At 41.0% G+C, this 22,350-nt stretch overlaps 3 protein-coding genes across 5 annotated transcripts; 2 read left to right on the forward strand and 1 right to left on the reverse strand.

Annotated features, from left to right (window-relative positions):
- Positions 1–233: 233 nt before the first annotated feature.
- LOC117374633 (pleckstrin homology domain-containing family F member 2-like) lies at positions 234–2,502 on the forward strand. Its single transcript, XM_033970808.2, has 2 exons — positions 234–628; positions 902–2,502. The coding sequence occupies exons 1-2, from the start codon at positions 382–384 to the stop codon at positions 1,468–1,470; spliced, it is 816 nt and encodes a 271-aa protein (XP_033826699.1). The 5' UTR covers positions 234–381; the 3' UTR covers positions 1,471–2,502.
- A 3,078-nt stretch (positions 2,503–5,580) lies between these two features.
- On the reverse strand, positions 5,581–15,242 carry LOC117374634 (MICAL-like protein 1). 3 transcript variants are annotated; one of them, XM_055223476.1, is made up of 16 exons: positions 14,690–15,242; positions 14,303–14,351; positions 14,066–14,207; positions 13,922–13,971; positions 13,696–13,838; positions 13,422–13,623; positions 13,160–13,352; positions 12,878–12,923; positions 10,024–10,483; positions 8,633–8,722; positions 8,436–8,562; positions 7,675–7,765; positions 7,465–7,538; positions 6,320–6,434; positions 5,889–5,935; positions 5,581–5,810 (listed from the first exon to the last, which is right to left on the reverse strand). In XM_055223476.1, exons 1-16 carry the CDS (start codon positions 14,830–14,832, stop codon positions 5,716–5,718), a joined length of 2,067 nt encoding a protein of 688 aa, XP_055079451.1. In that variant the 5' UTR covers positions 14,833–15,242; the 3' UTR covers positions 5,581–5,715. The 3 variants fall into 3 exon arrangements, with proteins under 3 accessions (XP_055079451.1, XP_055079450.1, XP_055079452.1); XM_055223475.1 differs by having other exon boundaries at positions 13,922–13,974; XM_055223477.1 differs by lacking the exons at positions 5,581–5,810; positions 5,889–5,935; positions 6,320–6,434 and adding an exon at positions 6,778–6,816 and having other exon boundaries at positions 13,922–13,974; positions 14,690–14,980.
- A 364-nt stretch (positions 15,243–15,606) lies between these two features.
- On the forward strand, positions 15,607–22,200 carry LOC117375249 (ADP-ribosylation factor-binding protein GGA1-like). The gene is made up of 17 exons (XM_033971527.2): positions 15,607–15,687; positions 16,381–16,465; positions 16,583–16,658; positions 16,770–16,868; positions 16,944–17,067; positions 17,161–17,261; positions 17,341–17,421; positions 17,678–17,815; positions 17,902–17,983; positions 18,327–18,437; positions 18,516–18,656; positions 18,730–18,803; positions 19,117–19,304; positions 20,035–20,276; positions 20,350–20,519; positions 20,607–20,717; positions 21,363–22,200. The coding sequence occupies exons 1-17, from the start codon at positions 15,645–15,647 to the stop codon at positions 21,471–21,473; spliced, it is 1,977 nt and encodes a 658-aa protein (XP_033827418.1). The 5' UTR covers positions 15,607–15,644; the 3' UTR covers positions 21,474–22,200.
- Positions 22,201–22,350: the final 150 nt, after the last annotated feature.

Genomic DNA, 22,350 nt, shown 5'->3' on the forward strand with positions numbered 1-22,350 from the left:
TAGATTTAAACTGTTCCCTCTTGGGCCTTAGCGACAGAATTACACACAATATTTTGGCTCGTTTATTAGGCCTGGTTTAATTTATGTAAATAATAGACCTACTTAGTTTAATTTGTGCAAATAATAGACCTACCTGCCTGTGTCGTGCCGTGTGTAAAGTCCTGGAAAGTACCTGAGCATGCGCCTTGTGACTCACACAAGTATAAAATGCAGCACCTGCTGCTCGTGTGAACAGACTGTGCAGACGCTCTGTAGGTGACTCTGTCTCTGTAGGTGTCTCTGTAGGTGACTCTGTAAGTGTCTCTGTAGGTGTAGGTTACTCTGTAGGTCACTCTGTAGGTCACTCTGTAGGTCACTCTGTAGGTCACTCTGAACAGAAACATGGATAATACTCTGACGTTCGACCAGGAGAACCGTGAGCGCGTCAAGGCCGTGGCCGAGTCCTTCGGTCCGTCCGGTAAAAGCCTGTCCCAGCCCGGGCGGGTGCTGATGGGGGAGGGTCGCCTTCTGAAGCAGAGCCGCAAAAAACCACAGCTTAAAGTTTTCTTTCTCTTCAACGACGTGATCGTGTACGGCAGCGTGGTGCTCAACGGCCTTTGGTACAAGAACCAGAGGATCATCCCCCTGGGTCAGTGCTTCATCTGGACACTTTTATCAGCTTTAGTTTTACTTTTGCAGAGGTGATTGAGCAGAATCTCAGTGATGTTTAGGAGAATCTGTGGCTCCTACAGCTCATATTAAACCATAAGAGCAGAATGATGTGCCTGAATGTTGCTTTAGTTGTGATAATTATAGGACTTTGAACATGTGAATGTTTGACTCCGTTATTGTCCAGAGCAGAAAAGGGAGTGGGATTAAATATTTGTTTTGAAAAAGTCTGACCAAACTTCTTCCTGTACAGAAAACATCAAGCTGGAGGACATGGCGGACACGTCCAACCTGAAGAACCAATGGCTGATCCGTACGCCCCGGAAGTCCTTCTACGTGGCGGCCCCCACGCGAGAGGAGAAGCGCGCCTGGATGGAGCACATCGAGCAGTGCAAAGCGTCTTTACTGCAGAAGGGCCACACTCCCACCGGGGAATTCGCCGTGTCCTGGATGCCCGACAGCGCCTCTGACATCTGCCTCGTCTGTGAGGCCAAGTTCACCGCCACCAACCGACGCCACCACTGCAGGATGTGCGGCATCCTGGTGTGTCACAAGTGCTGCAAAGACAAGGCCGTGATCGGACACATCAACGCCACCAAGAAACAGAAGATGTGTCGCCACTGCTACAGCAAGAAGCAGGAGGACGGGGCCCGTATCCGCGGCAACTCAGAGGACGGCGACCCGGCGGCGTCCAGCGACGAGGACGACCACGAGGTGGACGACTCCCTGCTCTACCAGAACCCCAGCTCCTGGCTCGACTCACGTATGGGAACCTGGAACGACATGAGACACTACATGTCCATGCACCGGGCCAGTACCTGAACTACAGACTGTACAAGTACAAGTACAAGTACACGTACAAGTACAAGTACAAGTACAAGTACATGCACCGGGCCAGCACCTGAACTACAGACTGTACAAGTACAAGTACAAGTACACGTACAAGTACAAGTACAAGTACAAGTACAAGTACAAGTACAAGTACATGCACCGGGCCAGCACCTGAACTACAGACTGTACAAGTACAAGTACAAGTACACGTACAAGTACAAGTACAAGTACAAGTACAAGTACAAGTACAAGTACAAGTACATGCACCGGGCCAGCAGCTGAACTACAGACTGTACAAGTACAAGTACAAGTACACGTACAAGTACAAGTACACGTACGAGTACATGCACCGGGCCAGCAGCTGAACTACAGACTGTACAAGTACAAGTACAAGTACAAGTACAAGTACAAGTACATGCACCGGGCCAGCAGCTGAACTACAGTCTGTACAAGTACAAGTACAAGTACAAGTACAAGTACACGTACACGTACACGTACGAGTACGAGTACAAGTACAAGTACAAGTACAAGTACATGCACTGGGCCAGCAGCTGAACTACAGTCTGTACATGTACATGTGCACATACAAGTACACGTACTGTACATGTGCACATACATGTACAGTCCGTGTCCTCACGTGTCCCGCAGTCGCAGACAAATCGATTCTCAGATGAAAATCTCTGTGGGACTGAACTGAAACTACTGTTGACTACTACTACTGACTGAACTAGAGTCCAGGACGTCACAGACTTTGGCACAAAAATCTGCCTGTTTTTTTATTTCATGTTCATCTTTAATTTGACCAAGTTAAATGTGGATGTAGGAAATTTAAAATAAGAAGAAAAGTCATGAGCAGAAGCTGCAGCTGTGACAGAGAAATATGAAAGAACTACTGTGTTTTCTACTAATGTATATTTAGATATATTTTCTACTTGTATGCCAATTTTTTATACTACAAATACTTTTGTTGTCGTTGTTTTTTTTTATTTATTTGTATATGAATAAACATTTACATATAAATGATAAATCCCGTGTGGCGTCACTTTATGAGTCGTGACTTTGACTCTTCATGTTGCACAGAATCTGTAAAACTGAGAAAGTTCTGTTTTTGTTGTTCTGTTGTTCCGTGTAGAGAAATTGATACACGATAATAATAATAATAATAATTCTAAATAGATCTTTATTTCTTCTGTGTCATGACTGAGCTCACTTTTCTGAGAAGAGAAAAAAAAACACTGCTCAGAAAAACTCGTCCAACCAGTTTTCAAACCTGCACCAAAGTCAACGAACAAAAAAAAACAGAGACACTTCCACCTGTGGCATTCCCCCACGTGATCCAAGATGATTTATAACAAAAATACAGTTTGAATGAAAATACTCTTAAAGAAAAGATGAAAATCCTGCAGAGTTTTAACTTATTATTCACCAGGTTCTGAGATTGTTTGGATTTAATTAAGAAACTACAGAGTTTAAAAGAATCAGAAACATCATGACACGAGTAAAATAATGAAGGTCCAACTGAGAGAAAAAGAACAAACAGAACAGTCTTGAATCTCAGATTAAATAATAAAAGATGTTATTTTATTCAGAGCAAAACATTTGTTGAATCTGAGGAAATTCACATCCAAACTGGAGGAAATGTTCACGACATTAAGTTTTGATTTAAGACGTTATAATCAACAACTCAACTGTCCATCCTCCCCCTCAGGTCAAGAGTCAGGGTGTCCTCCTCGACAGGACACTTTCACTCACACATCAATAACGTCGCCCGGTCTGCATATTTCTCTGGTCTTGGCCCCTCCCTCTCTCCTCATAAATCCGTCCAGAAACTGCAGCTCGTTCAGACTCTGCAGCCCCGGGGTCATAACACGACACGGACCCCCACTGTCCACCGCATCAGCCCCGTCCTACAACACCTCCACTGTCTCCCCATAAAACAGAGAATTCACTTCAAAATATGAATTACCACCTTCAACACACAACCTCGCCCCTTCACACATATCTGACCTCCTCCACATCGCTCCTCCTCCTCTGTCCAGCTCACTGTCCCCTCTGTCCGACTTGTGACCACGGGGGCCGGGGCTTTGAGCCGCTCTGCCCCGTCCCCTCAGCTCTGGAGTGCTCTCACTCCTGATCTCCGCACCTTAGACTCTCTTCACTCTTCAAATCCAGACTCAAAACTCACCTGTTCACATTGTCCTGTCTCTTGTAACAATCACACGTCTTTTATCAATCAGTTTTTTGTCATGTTTTATTGTATTTGTCTGTTTTTATCTCATTTTTATCATGTTCGTGGTCCTTGGATGTTTGGAAAGGCGCTTATAAATAAAATGCATTATTATTATTATTGTTATAATATTGTGAAATAAATGACATAACATTAGGAAACTGCAAATCTAATTCAGAAAAGTCACAGAGACTCAAACTGGACAAACAAACCAACTTTAAAATCAGCTTTTTTTTAAACTTTGTGAAAATCTGTGCCTTTAGTGTCTGACAAACATAAAATAACAAAACTTGGGCCACTATCCAAACATTTTCCGGCCAAAGGATCGTGCATGTTGTGCAAAGACACGATTCTCTGAGCTCGTGGAAGTGTCTGGACTGACTCAGGTTCAGAGAAAAGCCTCAGTATCAGGTGAGGCGTCTGATCGAGCGGGTGATGAACTCTGCATCTCACAAAACCAGTCTGACTTTATTCTTTTAATAGAGGAGGAACAAGGAAGTGGAGTTTTATTTAAACATGCCAACTGTTCTCTTTAAAGCCGTGGAGTTTATAATAATCCAGACATGTGGGCGTTAGAAAAGTGGTTAAAGTCGTATTTGTTCAACCAGGAAAACAGATTTGCTCCTTGAAAAGTTGCTGGTTTGGGTCATTAAAATCAGAAAAGGTAAAGATGAACGACTGTATAATAAAACAGAAGTGTAATAATCATCAAAGAGCAACACGATGTTACATTAGTGTTTGAATCTATGAAAATAAACTAAAACCTCAGTCTTAAATAGTTTAGATGCCACGATGCAGAAATAATTACAACTACAACTGATTATTACATCAATCTGTGAGAGAACTCTGCCCAAGTCAGACATTTAACTGCACAAAGAGAAAATAACAGAGAAAATAACAGAGAATAACAGAGAAAACAGAGAAAATAACTAAGAAAATAACAGAAAAAATAACAGAAAAAAATAACAGAGAAAACAGAGAAAACAACAGAGAAAACAGAAAATAACAGAGAAAATAACAGAAAATAACAGAGGAAATAACCGACACAGAGGTTTGGAAAGTCCTGTCAAACCCAGCGCTCCTGAGATAAACTGTTAAAGATAAAAACATTTGACCTCGTGTCGTTTCCTCAGATCAGGTCAGACGAGCTGAAAAAAGAGACTGTTATTTTTATCTTTATGTTCAATGTGGATGTAAAATTAAACATAACAAATATAAAACTATAACAAATATAAACCTCAGTGCTGCAGGAGCCGGGGCCTGATCTCATTTTCTCTATTTGAACCATAAAAAAGCTCAAGGTCAATACAGACGACGAATCAGAGTTTAACAGAACTAGGACTAAACCAGGTCTAAACCAGGACTAAACCAGGTCTAAAACAGGACTAAACCAGGTCTAAAACAGGACTAAACCAGGACTAAACCAGGACTAAACCAGGACTTAGCTCTGTATCCTGATCAGTGTGATGTTATGGACGTCAGGTGGTAGAATTATTTACATTTACCATTAAAACTATAATTAATTGTGTCAGTTCAGCTCGAGGGCCAATAAAAATGTGTCTGAGGGCCACTTTTAGCCCCTGGGCCACAGTTTGGACTCCCCTGTTCTAACTTCACCTCAGTCCGTTCAGAGACGTTGTGGAAAGACGCCCTCTGCTGGTCAAAACAGACAAACAGCTCAACGACACGGAGCAGAATCAGAGCAGTGAACGACTCTGGAGTGACATTTATTATTAAAACTGTAAATCCATTTTATTAAACTCACACCAGATGATCAGGGAACAATGGATTTTAAGATAATGCGACTCACGTTCTTTATGTTTGTAACACCGCACAATATAAACAGTATAAACAATAAAACAAGGAACATTTTAGATAAGAAATAAATCAGGTTTTATTGTGAATATGAAATGTTACAGACTCGATGTGTTAAAATAAACGACGTACAGTAAAACGAACAAACTCCAGACAAACTCCAGACAAACTCGTACCTCCGGATCTTTTCTCCTTTACTTTGTTTTCTTGTTTAGAATTTTAAAAACACTGGTTGTTTTGAACTTTCCTTTTGACTTCTTCAGTTCTTTTAACTCTCGTTTCTGGACGTCTGACGACGACAAACAACAAAAACATGACCATGAGTGACACTATGTCGCAAAAAGTGAAAAAAAAAACAAGAAAGTACCTTTGTTTTTCACCGTAGTCGTCCAGTTCAGGTCATCTTCTCTGTCCCTAAAGTCACAAACAGAGTCACATTTTGTCCCAGAGTGAAAGAGTCCAGTCCAGTCGAGTCGAGTCCAGTTCAGTCCAGTCGAGTCCAGTTCACTCCAGTAGAATCCAGTCGAGTCCAGTTCAGTCCAGTTCAGTCCAGTCGAGTCCAGTTCAGTCCAGTCGAGTCCAGTTCACTCCAGTAGAATCCAGTCGAGTCCAGTTCAGTCCAGTTCAGTCCAGTCGAGTCCAGTTCAGTCCAGTCGAGTCCAGTTCAGTCCAGTCCAGTCCAGTCCAGTGGAGTCCAGTCCAGTCAAGTCCAGTGGAGTCCAGTCCAGTCCAGTGGAGTCCAGTTCAGTCCAGTCGAGTCCAGTCGAATCCAGTCGAGTCCAGTCGAGTCCAGTTCACCTGTGGACGTCCTGGTCCAGGCGGCTGATGATCTGGTTCCTCTGCTCGATAATGTGCAGCAGTTCGTCCATGAGCCGCTGCTCCTGCCGTTTATCGTCCTCAGTCCAGTCTCGCTCTGAAATCGTCCATAGACTAAGAGTTTGACCGTTTATCGTCCTCAGTCCAGTCTCGCTCTGAAATCGTCCATAGACTAAGAGTTTGACCGTTTATCGTCCTCAGTCCAGTCTCGCTCTGAAATCGTCCATAGACTAAGAGTTTGAACGTCTGGACATATTTTGAGTCGTATTGCCGATTTCTTCCTGAGTCTTTAACTCTGGACCTGCCCTGACGTTAAATTAAGACGATAATTATAATATTTCATGGACAAAATATAATAAAATAATATGTTTTTAAGTTTTATTATATTTACTTAACTTTAAATAAATGATGGATGATCATTTAGTTTTTCTTTTCTTTGGGGAATGTGTTATTTTTTCTGCGCTACAATAAAAACTGAGCTGTAAAGGCTTAAATAAAAATGTGTCAATATCGATACTTGATTACCTCCTGAGTCCTGGCGTCCTCATATGTGGACAACACGTTTTTGGTTTGTCTAGGCCACAGTGCAAATTATTAGATGAAGAATAACAGCAACAAGAAGCAACAATGTGAATGTATTATATATGTTCATTTTTAACAGTTTAGATTTTTTTATTTTTCTTCCTGCTCCTGTCTCTTCACACGAGACACTTTGTTCCAAGAGACACATTTGTTGTTTCTCATTTTGTTTTTACTCAGGACAAATGTTGCTGTGTTCAGGGTCTTAATAGTTTTTGCAAATCATTATTCAAATGTTTTATCAAAATGAGTAAAATGTCACATATGAGGACATTTGATTTACATAATTTTTTCTAAGAAACTACATAATGTAAAAAGATAATTCTTTGTATTTAGACTCATCAGGTCCAATCAGAACAAATAAGAAAGAGAAATTAATAAAGCGACGCAAGAGCTCGAGTCTGAGGAGTTTAAGTTTGTCATTCTGATATTTATTTATTGCAGCTCATGTTTTTAAATAACATTGTATTGTATTATTGTGTATTGTGTTGTGTTGTATTGTGTATTTAATTGTATTGTGTTGTGTTGTGTTGTGTTGTAAAGTTCACCTGGTTTATTAAAGACACATCTGAGGTGATACTCCACGTCCTCCTGTCTCTGCTCGAGCTCACGCTGCTTCACGCTGCAAACACACAAACACACAAACACACAAACGCACAAACGCACAAACGCACAAACACACAAACACACAAACGCACACACCGGTAAATGACGTGAATTCACCTAAAACACGTGAGGACGTTTCACTCTGCACTCACAGATGAACCAGCTCCGTGTCCTTTCGCTGGAGGACGTGTCTCTGGTGGACGAGACAAAACCAGTCCATCAGGAGTCTCTCCTCCTCTTCACCTGAAAATCCCACAGAGCAGCTTTAAAGACGCAGCTTCACACAAAATAAACTGTTGATCTGGTCGTGCAGGAAAAAGGCACGACTTTGTGAGAAAACACACGACGAGATTATATCAGTTTACTGTAAGACACACAGTTTACACACACGCACACACAGGTTACACACACACACACACCCCCACAGGTTACACACACACACACACACACCCCCACACAGTTTACACACACACAGTTTACACACACACACCGTCAAACGTCAGTGTGTGACTTTTATTGTGTATTTTCCTGCCGTTCCTCACACCTCTGTTCATTTTAAACTTTGCTGCCGTGTTTTTAAAACACGTCTGTGTTTAACTCACATGTGTCAAACTCAAGGCTCATGGGCCAAATGTGGTCCGCCACGTCATTTTATGTGGCCCACAACAAGGTAAAAAGACATGACAGTCAGTTGTTATCAGGAGATCCGCAGTTATACAAACATATTTTTACATCTGTGGAAATACATTTTCATTATTTGTAGCTTGAATAAATAATAAAATAAATACAGAAACAGTTAATGAATAAGTTAAAAAAGTAGTTTATTTATTTTACGCGACATCCGGCCCTTTAAGAGCGACTGTTCTGCTGATGTGACCCTCAGTGAAAATGTGTTTGACGCCTGTGACTTAACTGTTGGTGCAGAGTCTTATGTCCCTCTCCAGCTCCGCCCCCTTCTCCTCCACCTCCTCCAGGTGTTTGGACACTTGTCCCATCAGCTGCTGCAGGTCGTCTCTGGAGGACGACCGGTCCGTCCGCACCTGTCAACACATTCAGATTAATTCACTTGAACAAACGCTGGACATTAAAGGACGTGTGTGATTGTTGTACCTTTCTCTTGATCAGAGGAAAACCCTGAGGTGGAAGAGCCGGACCCGACTCTTCAGCAGAGTCAGACTGAGCTGAGTCTGTGTGACCGGTCTGCAGACATTATTATTATTATTATTATTATTATTATTATTATTATTATTATTATTATTATTCTCATTATCATCATTATTATTATTATTATTATCATTATTATTATCATTATTATTATTATTATGAACAGGTTGTAGTGGCTCAGTGGTAGAGTGTTCACACATTCACACATCATCATTATGTACAGATGTATTTGTGTTTACATGAATGTGTCCCGTGTATTTTTACTTTACTTTTACTTCTAAATAAACTAAATAATCATCATATTCAAAGTGAGTAACAGAAGTGAACAAATATTCACTTAGACAAGAAGTTCTGAAAGTTTCAGTGAGTTCAGCTGAAACCAGACGTTTATATCCACGTTATAAAAAAACACATGAAATCAGAATAAACTGTTCCTGTTTTAGGTCCATTTAAATGACCAACATTATTTCTATTTGTGAAATGCCTGAATCATGAGAGAAAGATTTTTTTGACATTTTTTCACGACTTTCTTCAGACGTTTACACACGTTTCATTAGTGTTTGGTTAAACTGAGAGTTTGACACAGAATGAGACAAAAAGGAAGTGTGAACCAGGACTAAACCAGGACTAAACCAGGACTAAACCAGGACTAAACCAGGACTAAACCAGGACTAAACCAGGTCTAAACCAGTGTTTGAGTTTTGTTCAGTTTAAACTTGTCTCACTTCCTGATGTGACTCAGGCCTCGACTCTGATGTTTAAATCCAAACTCAAACTGTTCTGTTTATCTGTGAATGTGACTCAAAGGGGTTTATTCTGCACTTTTCCATTTTAATACTCATTGTATGATGTTTATTTCTGATTATTTATGTTTGGATTTGTTGTATTGTGATGTTAATGTCTTTCTTATTCTGTAAAGCTCTTTTAATTCCTTGTGTATGGACTGTGCTGTAAACATAAACTTGCCTGTTTAAATCCACAGTACCATAATCTTACTGCACGTAAACTTTGGAAAAAGGTCATGAAAAATTGTCTTAAAAAATTCTTCTCTCATTATTCTGGCATTTTGCAAATAGAAATAATTTTGTTAATCCTACTTGACCTAAAATAGGAAACGTTTAGTCTGATTTCATGTCCAACTGTGAGAAAAAAAAAGCATCAGTGTGTTTTTATATAGAGTATGTAAACTGTATCTGTACATTCACTGTAACTACATATGGTATTTATGAGTGTGTTTTTATGGGGATATATCCTCAACTCAACTGTTTAGCTGGAGTTTTTACTTTTGTGGTATCAATGATAATAAAAATAATAATAAATATCATCTGTTGTGTTACCTGAGGACTCGGTGGGACATGTTCTTCTAGATTTTCAGATACTGCAGCCTCAGAATGACACTGTGCTTCATGTGGAATGTCTGAAGTGGCTGAAATGGGTGAAATGGGTGAAATGGGTGAAATGGGTGAAACAGTTTGCACTTCCAAGTCCTGAGCGCAAGTTGCAGTGTCTGTACTTTGGTCCGAATCATTAACTGTATCAATAATTTCTTTCACTTCTTCAAATTCTGACTCATCTTGGATTCGGGGCACGGTCTTGTCGACTTCCTCCTCGTCAAAAGGGTTGGGGGCAGCAGTTCTGGGTTTGTACCACACGCCCGACAGGCTGCTCACTGACTTGGATCTGAGAGGGTGAACGAGAGGCGGCGCGGGGGGCAGCTGGGTCCAGGGGCCGGGGTGGACGATCTTCAGCCACGGATGACTGGTTCTGATCCGAACGCCTCTGGCTGCGCTGGAGTCACTGGAAAACAACAAAAAAGAAAAGCACATGTGAGTGTCCAAAAACAGTTCAGTTTCTTCTGATTACAAGATCGTTTATGTCATTATTATTTTCGATGATGCAACTTATCCCAAATGTAATATTCTTTGTGTTTATCTGGTTAAGTTTAACCCTCTCAGGCTCAAATTAAGTTTTAGTAACAGGAAAAATCTGATATTTGGGGAAAATTATCATATGGGGTAGTAATATACAATCCTGACTTTTTTTTGAGAGAAATCTTCACATGCAATGCATTCTGGGATGTTGCAAATTTGCAACATTGGCCCGGTGTAGTAAATTAACACAAGACTGAATATGATAGTAACACTAAATTTATTTGTATACCACTTTTCAAAACAATGTTTCAAAGTGCTTTACAGTGGCAGAACAACAGTCAAAGCAACTTGGTATATATAACTTTTTCGTGTGATACTCCAAGAAACTTTTTTTTTTTCTTTTGTATAGCACAAAAGTAATTTGCACTTCAGGCAGGCCATTTGTGTGTAACCATTCTTGCACAGTCTGCATCGTCCACATTTATCAGCAAGGATGAGAAAATGATTGAATCTGTATAGTCTGATGACATCCCATGGCGCAATCATCCTTCGAAGTGGAGGTGGAGGTGGGGCAGCTTGATGGGGTTCTGGAGCATCTTCCAATGATGGTTGTCCTCTTTTTCTGCTGTTCAAGTCAGCCTGGTTTCCAACTTGGATGAGGGCATCTACAACTTGTGCACGGAAGTCAAGAAGCGGAATATACTTCTCCTGCTTCTGCATGAGATGACGGTGGTAGACGTCCCATGACTGTTGCAATTGGGTTGTATCGTGTTGCCGCCTGCCAGTACAGGCGGTACAATGGCATACATACTACGGTCATCAAGATGTGTAAACCAATGACTTGGGACAGGGAACCATTACTCCATTTCAGATGGGGCTGTTTTGAGTTCCGGCCCATTCTTCATAACTGCATACAGGTTAGATTGGTGAAAAATAATGTTCGAACACGGATTTGTCCATGAAAATACCAGGGTATTGGTGATCAAAATACCACTTTGGACTTGGTATTTCGTCTGGTGGAGGTGAGAACGAAGGTCCTTGGAATGAAGAGTCTATGTCAGCTGCTGGGGGGTACCTCTGCCTCCAAAAAAAATCTTTGTTTACTGGAGCTGGGCCTGGCTGAGGTTTATCGTCATCTGGTAACTCAGTGTCACTGTCTGCATGTACGTTATGAATTTCAATATCAAGGTGGTTGGGATTAGCTCTTGCTATTGCTGCCAGTGGGTCATCATCATCATGGTCAGACTCGTATACTTCAGGAGCAAAATCTGGATCGCCAATTTTCGTCTGAATTGGATTCTGTGTCAGATAAGGCCCCACGTAGAAGGCAAACTCAGTGGCTTCCCTGACTGAAAATCTTCATCGGCCTGCCATAACACACTGCAAATCCTGCAAAAAGAGTATTCTGTAAGATTGTTTGCCAAAAAAAGCTCAAACAAAGAACTATACTATTAAATGTGCCATGGAATTTAGGCTACATCAGTTTTCCTCATTGCACAGTCAAATGAACAACATATATGCCATTGCTTTTGATCAAATCTGCTTCTGATAGTTTGTAAATTCACTCAAAATTATTTCATTTTCCATAGGATATACCCTCAATGACACCTCAAAGTAACAAGTAAACAATGGTGATAGGAAAATAACTCTAGTATAAACTGTTGCTCAAAATATGGGCAAACTAGTCGATAAAGCATGTGGCAGCCATTGGTACCTGTCCGGGAATATGTTGCAAATCTACAACGTTGAAATAGAGCTGCCCCTGGGAAAAAACCTGGAAGACATAAAATCTACTAATTGGCATGTACTGCATCTATATTTATTCATAATTTATCTTATGCATTTTTGGTTTCAAAATAATGGAGGTTGGTAGTGATACTTACATGAAATTGATGCCTAGAAAATCCGTTTCAGTAAAACCATGCAGACAGACATGTTGGAAGAGAGACAGTGCTGACATCTGGTGAGCAATTGGGAAACTGTTTGTTGCTAATGCACAACTAAGTCCTGCAGTGCAACTTCTGAGTAAAAAAGGCTCAAAAAATATAGATGTGGAGTAATTAGGTAATTGGCAATTAGTGGTTGCAAATTTGCAACGCCTGCCTGGAGAGGGTTAAAATGGTCAAACATGTGTCCCATCAGTGGACAGTCAAATGGTTCATGTTTTTATTCTGTGAGAGGATCAAATAATCACACTCTGTTCTCGTTCTGTTGGTCTGACACACAGAACTTGAGCCTTTACCTCACTCTTCAGGAATTATCAAGTACATTTGTAAAACCAGGACAGATCGGCGCAGGGGTGTGTCTCAGATTGACTTACACGTGTGTTACGACAGGAGCAGAACCAGGTGTTTTGTGTGAAGCGCCTGGAGACATGTGGGAGGAAAACAAACACTTTAGGAAATAGGGCAAAACAAAAAAAACAAGCATGAGAATCGGTTTTAGATGAACTTTCCAGCCGTCTCCATAGGAAACTATTGTTGGTGTAAATGTCAACAGCCACTAAGAGCTTCATGCATGTGCTTTTTCACGAATGCAACAAATTCATTAACATTATTTCATTACCAACAACAGAAATATGTTTCCATGTGACACTGTTTACCTTGAGTTCGAGGGTCGCTCATGTTTGGGGAGGATGAGGTCCCATATGAGGTCACGCTGCGCCTGGGAGCTGGCACCGCGCCTCTTCCTCTTTCAGGATCTCCACCCAAAATGTTTTCGCCGTCCTCTGGAGCTATCCCGGCTTCACGTTTTTCACTGCTACCACCATTTTCACCATCGACACTCGTCCGCCACTGGGGAGAAGTGATTTTAACTGCGCCGTACAATCCAACAGAACAGCAGACTTCACTTTTTTTGCAAACCTGTTCGTCTGGTGGCTCTTTTTTCACGGGATAATGAGGAACGCTGCTGATAGCCAATCCACTGAGAGACAGATAACTGCATGTATCTGTCTGTTTAGAGTTTTCACTGTGGGGCTGAACATGGTGAGAGCATATCATGGAGTTTGCAGAGTTTCCTTTAGTGTAAGCGCCGGGAAGAAGGGAAAGATGGCAATGTCTGCACCTGGAAAACAAAGTAGTAACACCTGAATAGAATGACACACAATAGAAAAAAGAGCAGAGGCTGTGCAGTTACCTGAAGCACTTCCGATGATAGACTTTCCCATCCACGACTCGTCTCTGTATTAGATGCACAGGCTCAAAACACAGGTCGCATGAGACTCGTGGTTTCGTGTCAGATGAAAAATATTTTCCAGTGGATTCCAAATGAGTCAGGCTCTGAAAAAGCGTGTTATGTCGTAACCCAGCAGCAAAACAAGCGGCGATGAAACAGCTGCGTTTAAACGAGGCTTTAGATTTACCTTTGGGTTTTGAGAACTCTGAGCTGAGCTGTTTAAGGCGGAGACAATATCTGCTGGAAAAATGATCATGTGTTTAAAAAAATAAGTCATTTATAGAAGAAGAAGAAGAAACACATAATAAATGAAAGTAATAAACAGATGTACCTATAGACTTCCTGTTGAAGAGGAAATAAAACTGAAAGACACAGGTGATCACAGCCAAACCATCAGGCTCTGGGGCTGATGCCATTTCTCCAGGATCCAGCAGCATAAAAACACCCAGCTTTGTCTCTGCGAGCTCCAAGGCCTAAGAACAAAGACTCTGCTGATTTAGTTGGTTCTTAAATCTTCACACGTACAAAAAAGATGTTCAAAAATATGAGCTCACCAATACAAACTCACCATTTTGTTATTCTGATAAGCATTATCTTTGGAGAGCGAGCTGAAATCTCTAGAGAGAAAAAAAAGGACACAACTCCAGATAAATGTCTTAGTGCTTGGGTCACAACTGCAGATAATCAAATAAATGTGTGAGATCTGCAGAAGTCACGTGATGATCCACATGAGACAAGGCTCAGAGGTCAGAGACACAAGGGTCAGTGATGATGGGGCCAGTTTAGGTTCAGCTCTGGTTTTAAGATTAAAAGTCTGGAGTCAAATGAACTGATACTGTCCAGGCCAAAATAAATTAGAAGATTAAGATTCAATAACCTTTAAGAACACACAGGTCCTACTTGTGTCAGTGGTAGTTTTGTGTCTCGCGTGGGGATTTCAGGCTGCAGTACTCACATGAGCTCAGGTCTGTGCTTGTGGATGATGGCACAGAAGGCGAGTCCACTCTGAAATGATCTGGACCAGTCTCTGACCTCCACACTGGAGTATCCAGCGCACGAGGCGCGGCACCACTCCTCTAACTCTGTGGGGGATGCCATCTCTTTGACTCTTGAGCATCACACGTTAAAAATGAAACGCAAGCATCGTTTTTGGCGCAGGAAACAGGAAACCACCATCATCTTTTACCAGACTGAGCAGCTTTTGTGCAGCACCAAAATCAACCAACAAAGTTAAAACCACCTTCCCTCGTTGTTTGCCACGTAAAGTCAGGTCTTTTAATCTCTGCGTGGCGTGTGGATTTTGTTCACAAGTGTCTGAAAGTTTGGCGTCCAGTCTCCAAACAGCGCAACTGCTGCAAAAACTCTTCTTTAGCTTCCAAAATGTGCACGTTTGCATCATTTACAAGCCCACACGAAGTCCCCACGTTTGTTTGCAGATTTGCGTTCATTTAAATCAAATCCCGTTACTTTCCTGCCATCATCATGCTCCATTTTGAGTGAAATGTGTCGCTAGGGGGAGGCACGGAGCTGACTATAATTAGTTGGAGCTGGTTTCTCATTACAGGCCGAGCTTCTTTTCCTGCACATTCATATTCACTTATGTAAATGTATACGTGGGTAATATTATTATAACTGTAAATAAATGTATACTGCTGTTGCTAATGACGTCACATTTTTGTTTATAAATTTAACTTTTAAATTAATAATAAAATTAAAGTTAAAGTTAAATTAAATCAGGTGTATCCCGTTTATTTTAAAAAATGCAAAAAATAAAATAAAAATAAAATAATAATAATAAATAAATAATGTGATTTAGTGCGCGCGCGGTTTGGTGGACGTGTCTGGTCTCGTGAACGTGCGTCTCCATCTCTTCTCGCGAGAGTGAGCGCTGCATAAATCTCGCAGTGACCATGGCTGCGCCGCCCGATGAGGAGAGTTTGGAGTCTCGAATCAGTAAGTTTCCTCCTGATTTCTCTTTGCCATTGTCGCAGATGAGCGCGGACAGATGTGATGAAGCAGCGCGTACGTGACTGCGCAGAAGTGACACGTCCACGCTCAAAATGGCTCGTGTTGTGCGGTCACGAGCGGGATGCTAAGCTAGCTCCGGGGCTGCTGTGCTAACTGTCAACAGTCACAAGCGACCGCAGCTTTAGCGCTCAGGCTCGGGTGTGTGGGACAGATCTGTGGACGGAATTACATCTTCTCACCCTGCTTCATAGATTAAACTTGAAATATTGACCTGTCCTCCAGAAAGTTCCAGGCAAACCAGGCATACAGCGCTAATATGGAGGAGGAGCTAGCATTAGCATTAGCCTCTGTGTTCGCTGATGTGTCATGTGTCAGTCTGGAGGGGGTTTAAACTGAGACATCACCAGGTCCGTCTGTCGCCATCGGCCTCAGTCACTTCTGTTGTAAGATTCTCACTGATTTACGTTAAGACTCTGATGCCATCACTTTATAAAAAACAACATTGGCATCTGTAAAACGCAGCAGACTCTTTGAAATGTTTGTCCAGTGTAAATAGTCCAGTGTAAACAGGCGCTGGAGTCGTGTGTCTATTAAATGGAGTGTGCTGAGTTGTTTTTGTTGTTGTTTTTGTTGACTTGATTGGGGTGTTTTAGTGACACACACCTTCTAATGTTTCAGACAGAGCAACAAACCCTCTTAACCGAGACACAGACTGGAGCAGCATCCATGCCTTTTGTGATAAACTCAACAATGATCTGGAGGGGTATGTATGTGGCAGCTTTTGACTGACAAATGACAACCAATTAATCCGTTTCATTTGCACATTTCAGTGTGTTTTACAGTTTGACGTTTAGTATTAATAGTGTTGTGTTCACTTCAGTCCACAGCTGGCCACCAGGCTGCTGGCCCATAAGGTCCAATCTCCACAAGAATGGGAGGCAATGCAGGCTCTGCTGGTTAGTCTTTACCTTTTAGGTTTTTACCCTGAAGACATACTACATAATTCTTTTTAACAATGCATTTCTTGATCATATCTTTCTGACGTGCTGTGACTTATTTCTTTGTAGGTGCTAGAGACCTGTATGAAAAACTGTGGCAAAAGGTTTCACAGTGAAGTGGGCAAGTTTCGTTTTCTAAATGAGCTTATTAAAGTAGTTTCTCCAAAGGTATTACAGTGTTATTTTTTTTATAATTTATGTTTATGTTCTATTTTTTAACATATTCCATATCTTTAATCGTAGTATCTTGGCTCACGGTCACCAGAACCCGTCAAAAAGAAGGTCTTGGAGTTAATCTATAGCTGGACATTAGCATTACCCGATGAGGCCAAAATAACAGACGCTTATCAGATGTTGAAAAAACAAGGTTGGTGTCTGCCGGGACATGTCACATCATGACATTTCTCCTGCCTCTGTAATATTGTGCTGCTTATTCATTCAGTGTTCATTTTGTGACTAGGTATTATTAAACAAGATCCTGAGCTTCCTCCCGATAAACTGCTGGGTCTACCTCCTCCTAGACCAAAAAACACTATTTTTGAAGATAAAGAAAAATCCAAAGTAAGCACAGATGGGTTTTGTAAAATGATACGTTTGGTTTCTGAAACAAAGACTGAAGGCTGAGTTGCTTTTTCTTCAGATGCTTTCTCGTCTGCTGAATAGTTCACATCCTGAAGACTTAAAAGCTGCAAACAAGCTTATTAAAGAAATGGTCCAAGAGGTATGGAACTTGCATTATAGAGTGAAATGACTGAATATGGTACTTTTGGTCAGGAACAGACATTGAAAAAGTAAATGGGTTAGCTGCCCTGAGGCTGTGGGGGCAGTGAGTTAGTGGACGTGTTTCAGAATAGCTCCAAGATACTTGCCCTCAATTTTATGGAAAATCTGTGCGTCTCTGCGTGGGCCACAGTTGAATAGCCTGACCTGCAGTGTGGTTATATGATTTAACCTGTGGTTATTTTTGGAAATTCCAGGATCAGCGACGAACAGAGAAGGTTTCCAAGCGAGTCAATGCAATTCAGGAGGTAAATGAAAGTGTGGCTCTTCTCACTCAACTCTTACAAGAATACGACAGTAACACTAGCTCCCCGAGCAACGCTGAACTTCTCCAGGTGATCAGCAATTCACACGTCAAATTATTTTATGAACTTTTCCATTTGATTGCACATTATGACTTGTTTATTCTGTATGTATTAAGGATTTGTACCAGCGCTGTGAAAAAATGAGACCTACACTGTTTAGACTGGCCAGCGACACAGAAGACAGTGACGAAGCATTAGGTGAGATTTAAACTACTCTGGATCTGCCAACCCTCCTTTAGGGCTGTTGTCACATGATTACTTATTATTTGGAGGCTGGAGTTTCTTGAACACATTTGTAGAAATGCCATTTGACCCACTTCAAAACTACTCAAGCCTCCTTAATTTTTCTATATTGAACTGAAGCTTTATAGATCCAATCGATCGAAACTCGCTTCAGCTATAATCTGGTACAAAGCATCTATTAATGTTTTTTTGCACACTGTCCCTTCAAATAAACTAATAAACTTAAAAAACTTTCTTATGCAAGTTGTTTTGAAACATTGATTTTCTCATTAAATTAATCTTTTGTTTTCTTTGGCAGCTGAGATCCTGCAGGCAAATGATAATTTGACTCAAGTTATTAACCTTTATAAGCAGCAGGTGAAGGGAGAGATAGTCAATGGGAACACACCGGGTATTCAGAAGCAAACTGGTAAGAATAAAGCAAAAAATACCTTTTTTGTAATAATGTAATAAAAATTGACTGTAAATCAATTGTGTTTTAATTTAGGAGGAACTGCTTTATTAGATCTATGTGGACTAGACACGTCGCCTCAGTCTCCCCCAGAATTTCCTACTCCAACGGAGAGCCTAAACGCCCCCTCTCAGGAGATGAAGATCAGTCTCCTTGACGATGAACTCATGTCTCTGGGTACGAGCATCACACCATCAGTTATTCTCTCTGTGGACAGTGGGTTTATTAAGCTGCTCTTGCGTTAAAACAGGTTTAAGTGAGGGGGGACACACATCCAATCCCACCTCACAGCCCGATGACTCCACAGCGTGGGACTCATTCCAGGTAAGAACACGTGTCATAACATGTTATTACTGCAGTGATAACTGTTCTTCTGGCCGTCCACATAAACCACACGATGAACCGTTACAAATGTTGTCTGTTGGGTAAACAAAAACCTGGAATACGTGATACTCCAGCTCTTCAAAAAAAACATTTGAATTTAGTGTTTGCAAACTGTTGGAAAATAGCTTTTTTTTTTTTTTTTTTTTTTTACTGTTCATCTTGCAGCTCTGTTGTGCAATAACGACCAATGTGGAAGTCACAGTGAGCAACTGATAATTCAGCAGAGTCTAATAAATAATGTCTTTGCCTTCAGTCTTCAGAAAGCATCGATGCGGATATCCCAGCAGCCCCCAGTCTCCTGCTGAGCCCCGACCCCCCGGCCTCCTCCCTCAGCCGATCCAGCACCTCCACCCCAGGGAACTCCGCATTAGATGAGCTGGATCTGCTTGGAAAGACTTTACTACAGCAGTCTTTGCCTCCAGAGGGACCTCATGTGAAATGGTATGACAGATTCTGTGTAAAGGTCGTGTCCTACATGATCGAGCTGTTTGTTTTTGAAGCTTTTCATATTGTCACATGTCGCTCTTCCTGCAAAAAGAGTCAATGTCTAGGCTTTTTTGGGCAACAATGGAACAACAGAAATGACATGGCACTAAACTGAGAGGAAAATTTTAGTGTCTTGCTAAAGAGCATAACTAAAATATCAATTCAAACAGCCAGCTCCAGCCAAGTTAAATGCCACTTTTCTGTAAGTGCATCTGATGAATAAACTAACCTGTCACTCTTTTATTTATTAGCGGTTGATCATCTTCAAGGAGCTAAAATGATGAAAAAAACAGTTGTAAGCATTTAACTTCAGGAAATCACCCAAGCACAAGATTTAAATTCTCACTAATGCAGTACAGTATCAGATTTATTTTTATTCATTTCATTAGACACGCAGCCGACCAGAAGAATGTTACTGATCTTTAATATTTTTATTTTTGATAACTAGTTGATATAGGCTTATTGTGCTGTTTTCTTTTAAACCACCAGTGAAGAAGAAATAGTTTTAAGTTTATTTAGAAAGTTTTAAAGTAAATTATAAACCCTCTTACCCTCATACTCGACTCAAATATACTAGTACTGCAGTAGTACGGCTGTAGTTCTTGGTAATTGTCAGTGCATATATATTTGTGCTGTAGTTTTCTCAAACCTCTTAACATTTCTAATAGTCGTTTCCTTCCGTCAGGGATAAGCAGCAGACCAAACCCACCCTGAGAGATCTGCAGAAGTCCAGCCTGAGTCCTGGCCTGATCCCTCCTTTTCCCTCTGAACCAGCGAGTTCTCTGCTTAACCTCCAGACCAGCCCCGCGGCAACGCTCCTGGACATGTCCCCAACGCACACTGAAGCCCCGCCCACTCACATAGAGACCACGCCCCCTCCGGTCACTCTGGCTGATGTTTTCGTACCTTTAGAATCCATTAAACCCAGTGAGTATGTCAGGATTTATTTGACAGTTGAGTAATGTTTGAGATTAAATCAGATTTTCTTCTTGTCTTTTAGGTAGTCTATTACCTGTGACTGTGTTTGACGGACACAGTTTGCGGGTTCTGTTCCACTTTGCTCAAAACCACCCTCCGTCTCGTCCTGATGTGTTGGTGGTGATCATCTCCATGCTGTCCTCCGCGCCTTCCCCCGTTTCCAAGATAAACTTTGACGTCCAAGCTCCAAAAGTAAGTGGCCAGTAGTCAAAGAGCACGTTTCATTTGTTAGAACAAGCTTGTTACATTTGGAGTTTTTAAATGTTATTTTTTTTCCAGTTCATGGCAGTGAAGTTACAGCCTCCGTCGGGGACAGAGCTTCCAGCGTTTAACCCAATCCTCCCTCCTGCTGCTGTCACACAAATCTTACTGCTGGCGAACCCAACAAAGGTACGCACAATCCTCCTGGAAAAACTATTAACTCTATTTAATGTGTAGCCTACTGACCAAAGACAAATGCATCAGGGAGGGCATCTGGTGCACTTGAGATACTTACCTTTCCCTCTTGATTTCACTCAGGGTCGTGAGCACGTTAGGTTTATGGTTAATTTGAGCTTTTTGTGTTAATTAAATGTACACGATGCCTCTTAAACCAGTCGCTTCTACCTCATCTTCAAATGTAGAAAAGTTTGGAACCAGACCATAAAGTGCCTCAAACTATAATCCTTACTTATACTTTTTATTTATTTATATACTTTTATTTCTACATTATATTTTTATTTATTACATTTTTTTTTTAACTTTTTTTTAATTATTTATTTTTTCTACTCATAAAATGCCAAATAAGTGTTGCCACGCACAGACCATGGAGTTCTGTTTAATCTGGGTGTCAATTATGCCCATCTGAAAGGAAAAGACAGGACACAGTCTGAGTTTAATGCCCTACAGTGGAATATACCAGGCAAAGCAATAACGTCACTATGGAAATGAAAAGGTTCAGCTTGTCTAATGTGAAACTTGACTTAATATTCTGTAGTTTGTTGGTGGTTGTGGGTTTAGAGCAGACGTGTAAACTGTGGTTGTCTCTTGTTTCAGGAGAAGGTGCAGCTGCAGTACACTTTAGCCTTCACACTGGGAGAGCAGGAGCACAGGGAGAGCGGCACTTTAGAACAATTTCCTCCTCCGGACACCTGGGACAACCTATAGCATTTAAATGCCCCAAACTGAAAGACTTTCTGCTTCCTCTTCAAACGACTCAACTCTTCTCCAAATACAACACTTCTGTTTTAAATTAATGCATTTTTTCCCTCGTGCCGTGTGTATGCTTTCACATCCACGTGTGTCTAGATCTAGTCTGCTGTATGTGCCTGCTTCACCTGCAACTTTAGCCTAACTTTATCCTGTCTGATTAGGGGTGAATCATTTGGTGTGCTTCATTTTGGGATCTTTTTTTAAAATTCCATTTTCATTTTGCATGCTCAGTGCACTAAGGATTAGATTCACGTCATTCAAGTGCATCTTCTAAAACGAGAATGAACTTCAAAATACTTTATTCTGGCCCAAACAGGAGAATTTACTGTATCATCAGCCGTATGTGCCTCTTTTGCAGAACTTTTCATTTTACATGTTACATGTCCACAATAATATTCTGTAACTTTATATTCGCATTTACATTTTGGTCAGATGAAACGGATGGGAACTTGTTTTGCGCTGCATGTCGCTCATGTTGGATTTCATTCCTCTGCCCTCAACATGTAAATAACAACTATGGAAATTATGTAGAACATTCTGAATGGATTTTTTTTTCTTTTCTGGAACATGGGAAGTATTTGGAAGTACAGATGTGAGTAAAATAAGCATTTAACCAGTTCAAACTGTTACTGTTAATATAATGTGGAAAAATAAAGTAATAAATAATTTCAATACAACTTGGAAACTGAATTGTTGGGTTTTTCTTACAGATCTAGCTTTGACAAATTCTGGAAAGTTTAAACTTGACTAAAATAAATTTGCTTTTGGGGGGGATCCATGAATTAAAGGTCTGACATATTCACAGGAGGTTCTTACGCCACCTGCTGGCCAC

The sequence above is a fragment of the Periophthalmus magnuspinnatus genome, chromosome 8, assembly GCF_009829125.3.
Source record: "Periophthalmus magnuspinnatus isolate fPerMag1 chromosome 8, fPerMag1.2.pri, whole genome shotgun sequence".
Classification (NCBI taxonomy): Eukaryota; Metazoa; Chordata; class Actinopteri; order Gobiiformes; family Gobiidae; genus Periophthalmus; species Periophthalmus magnuspinnatus.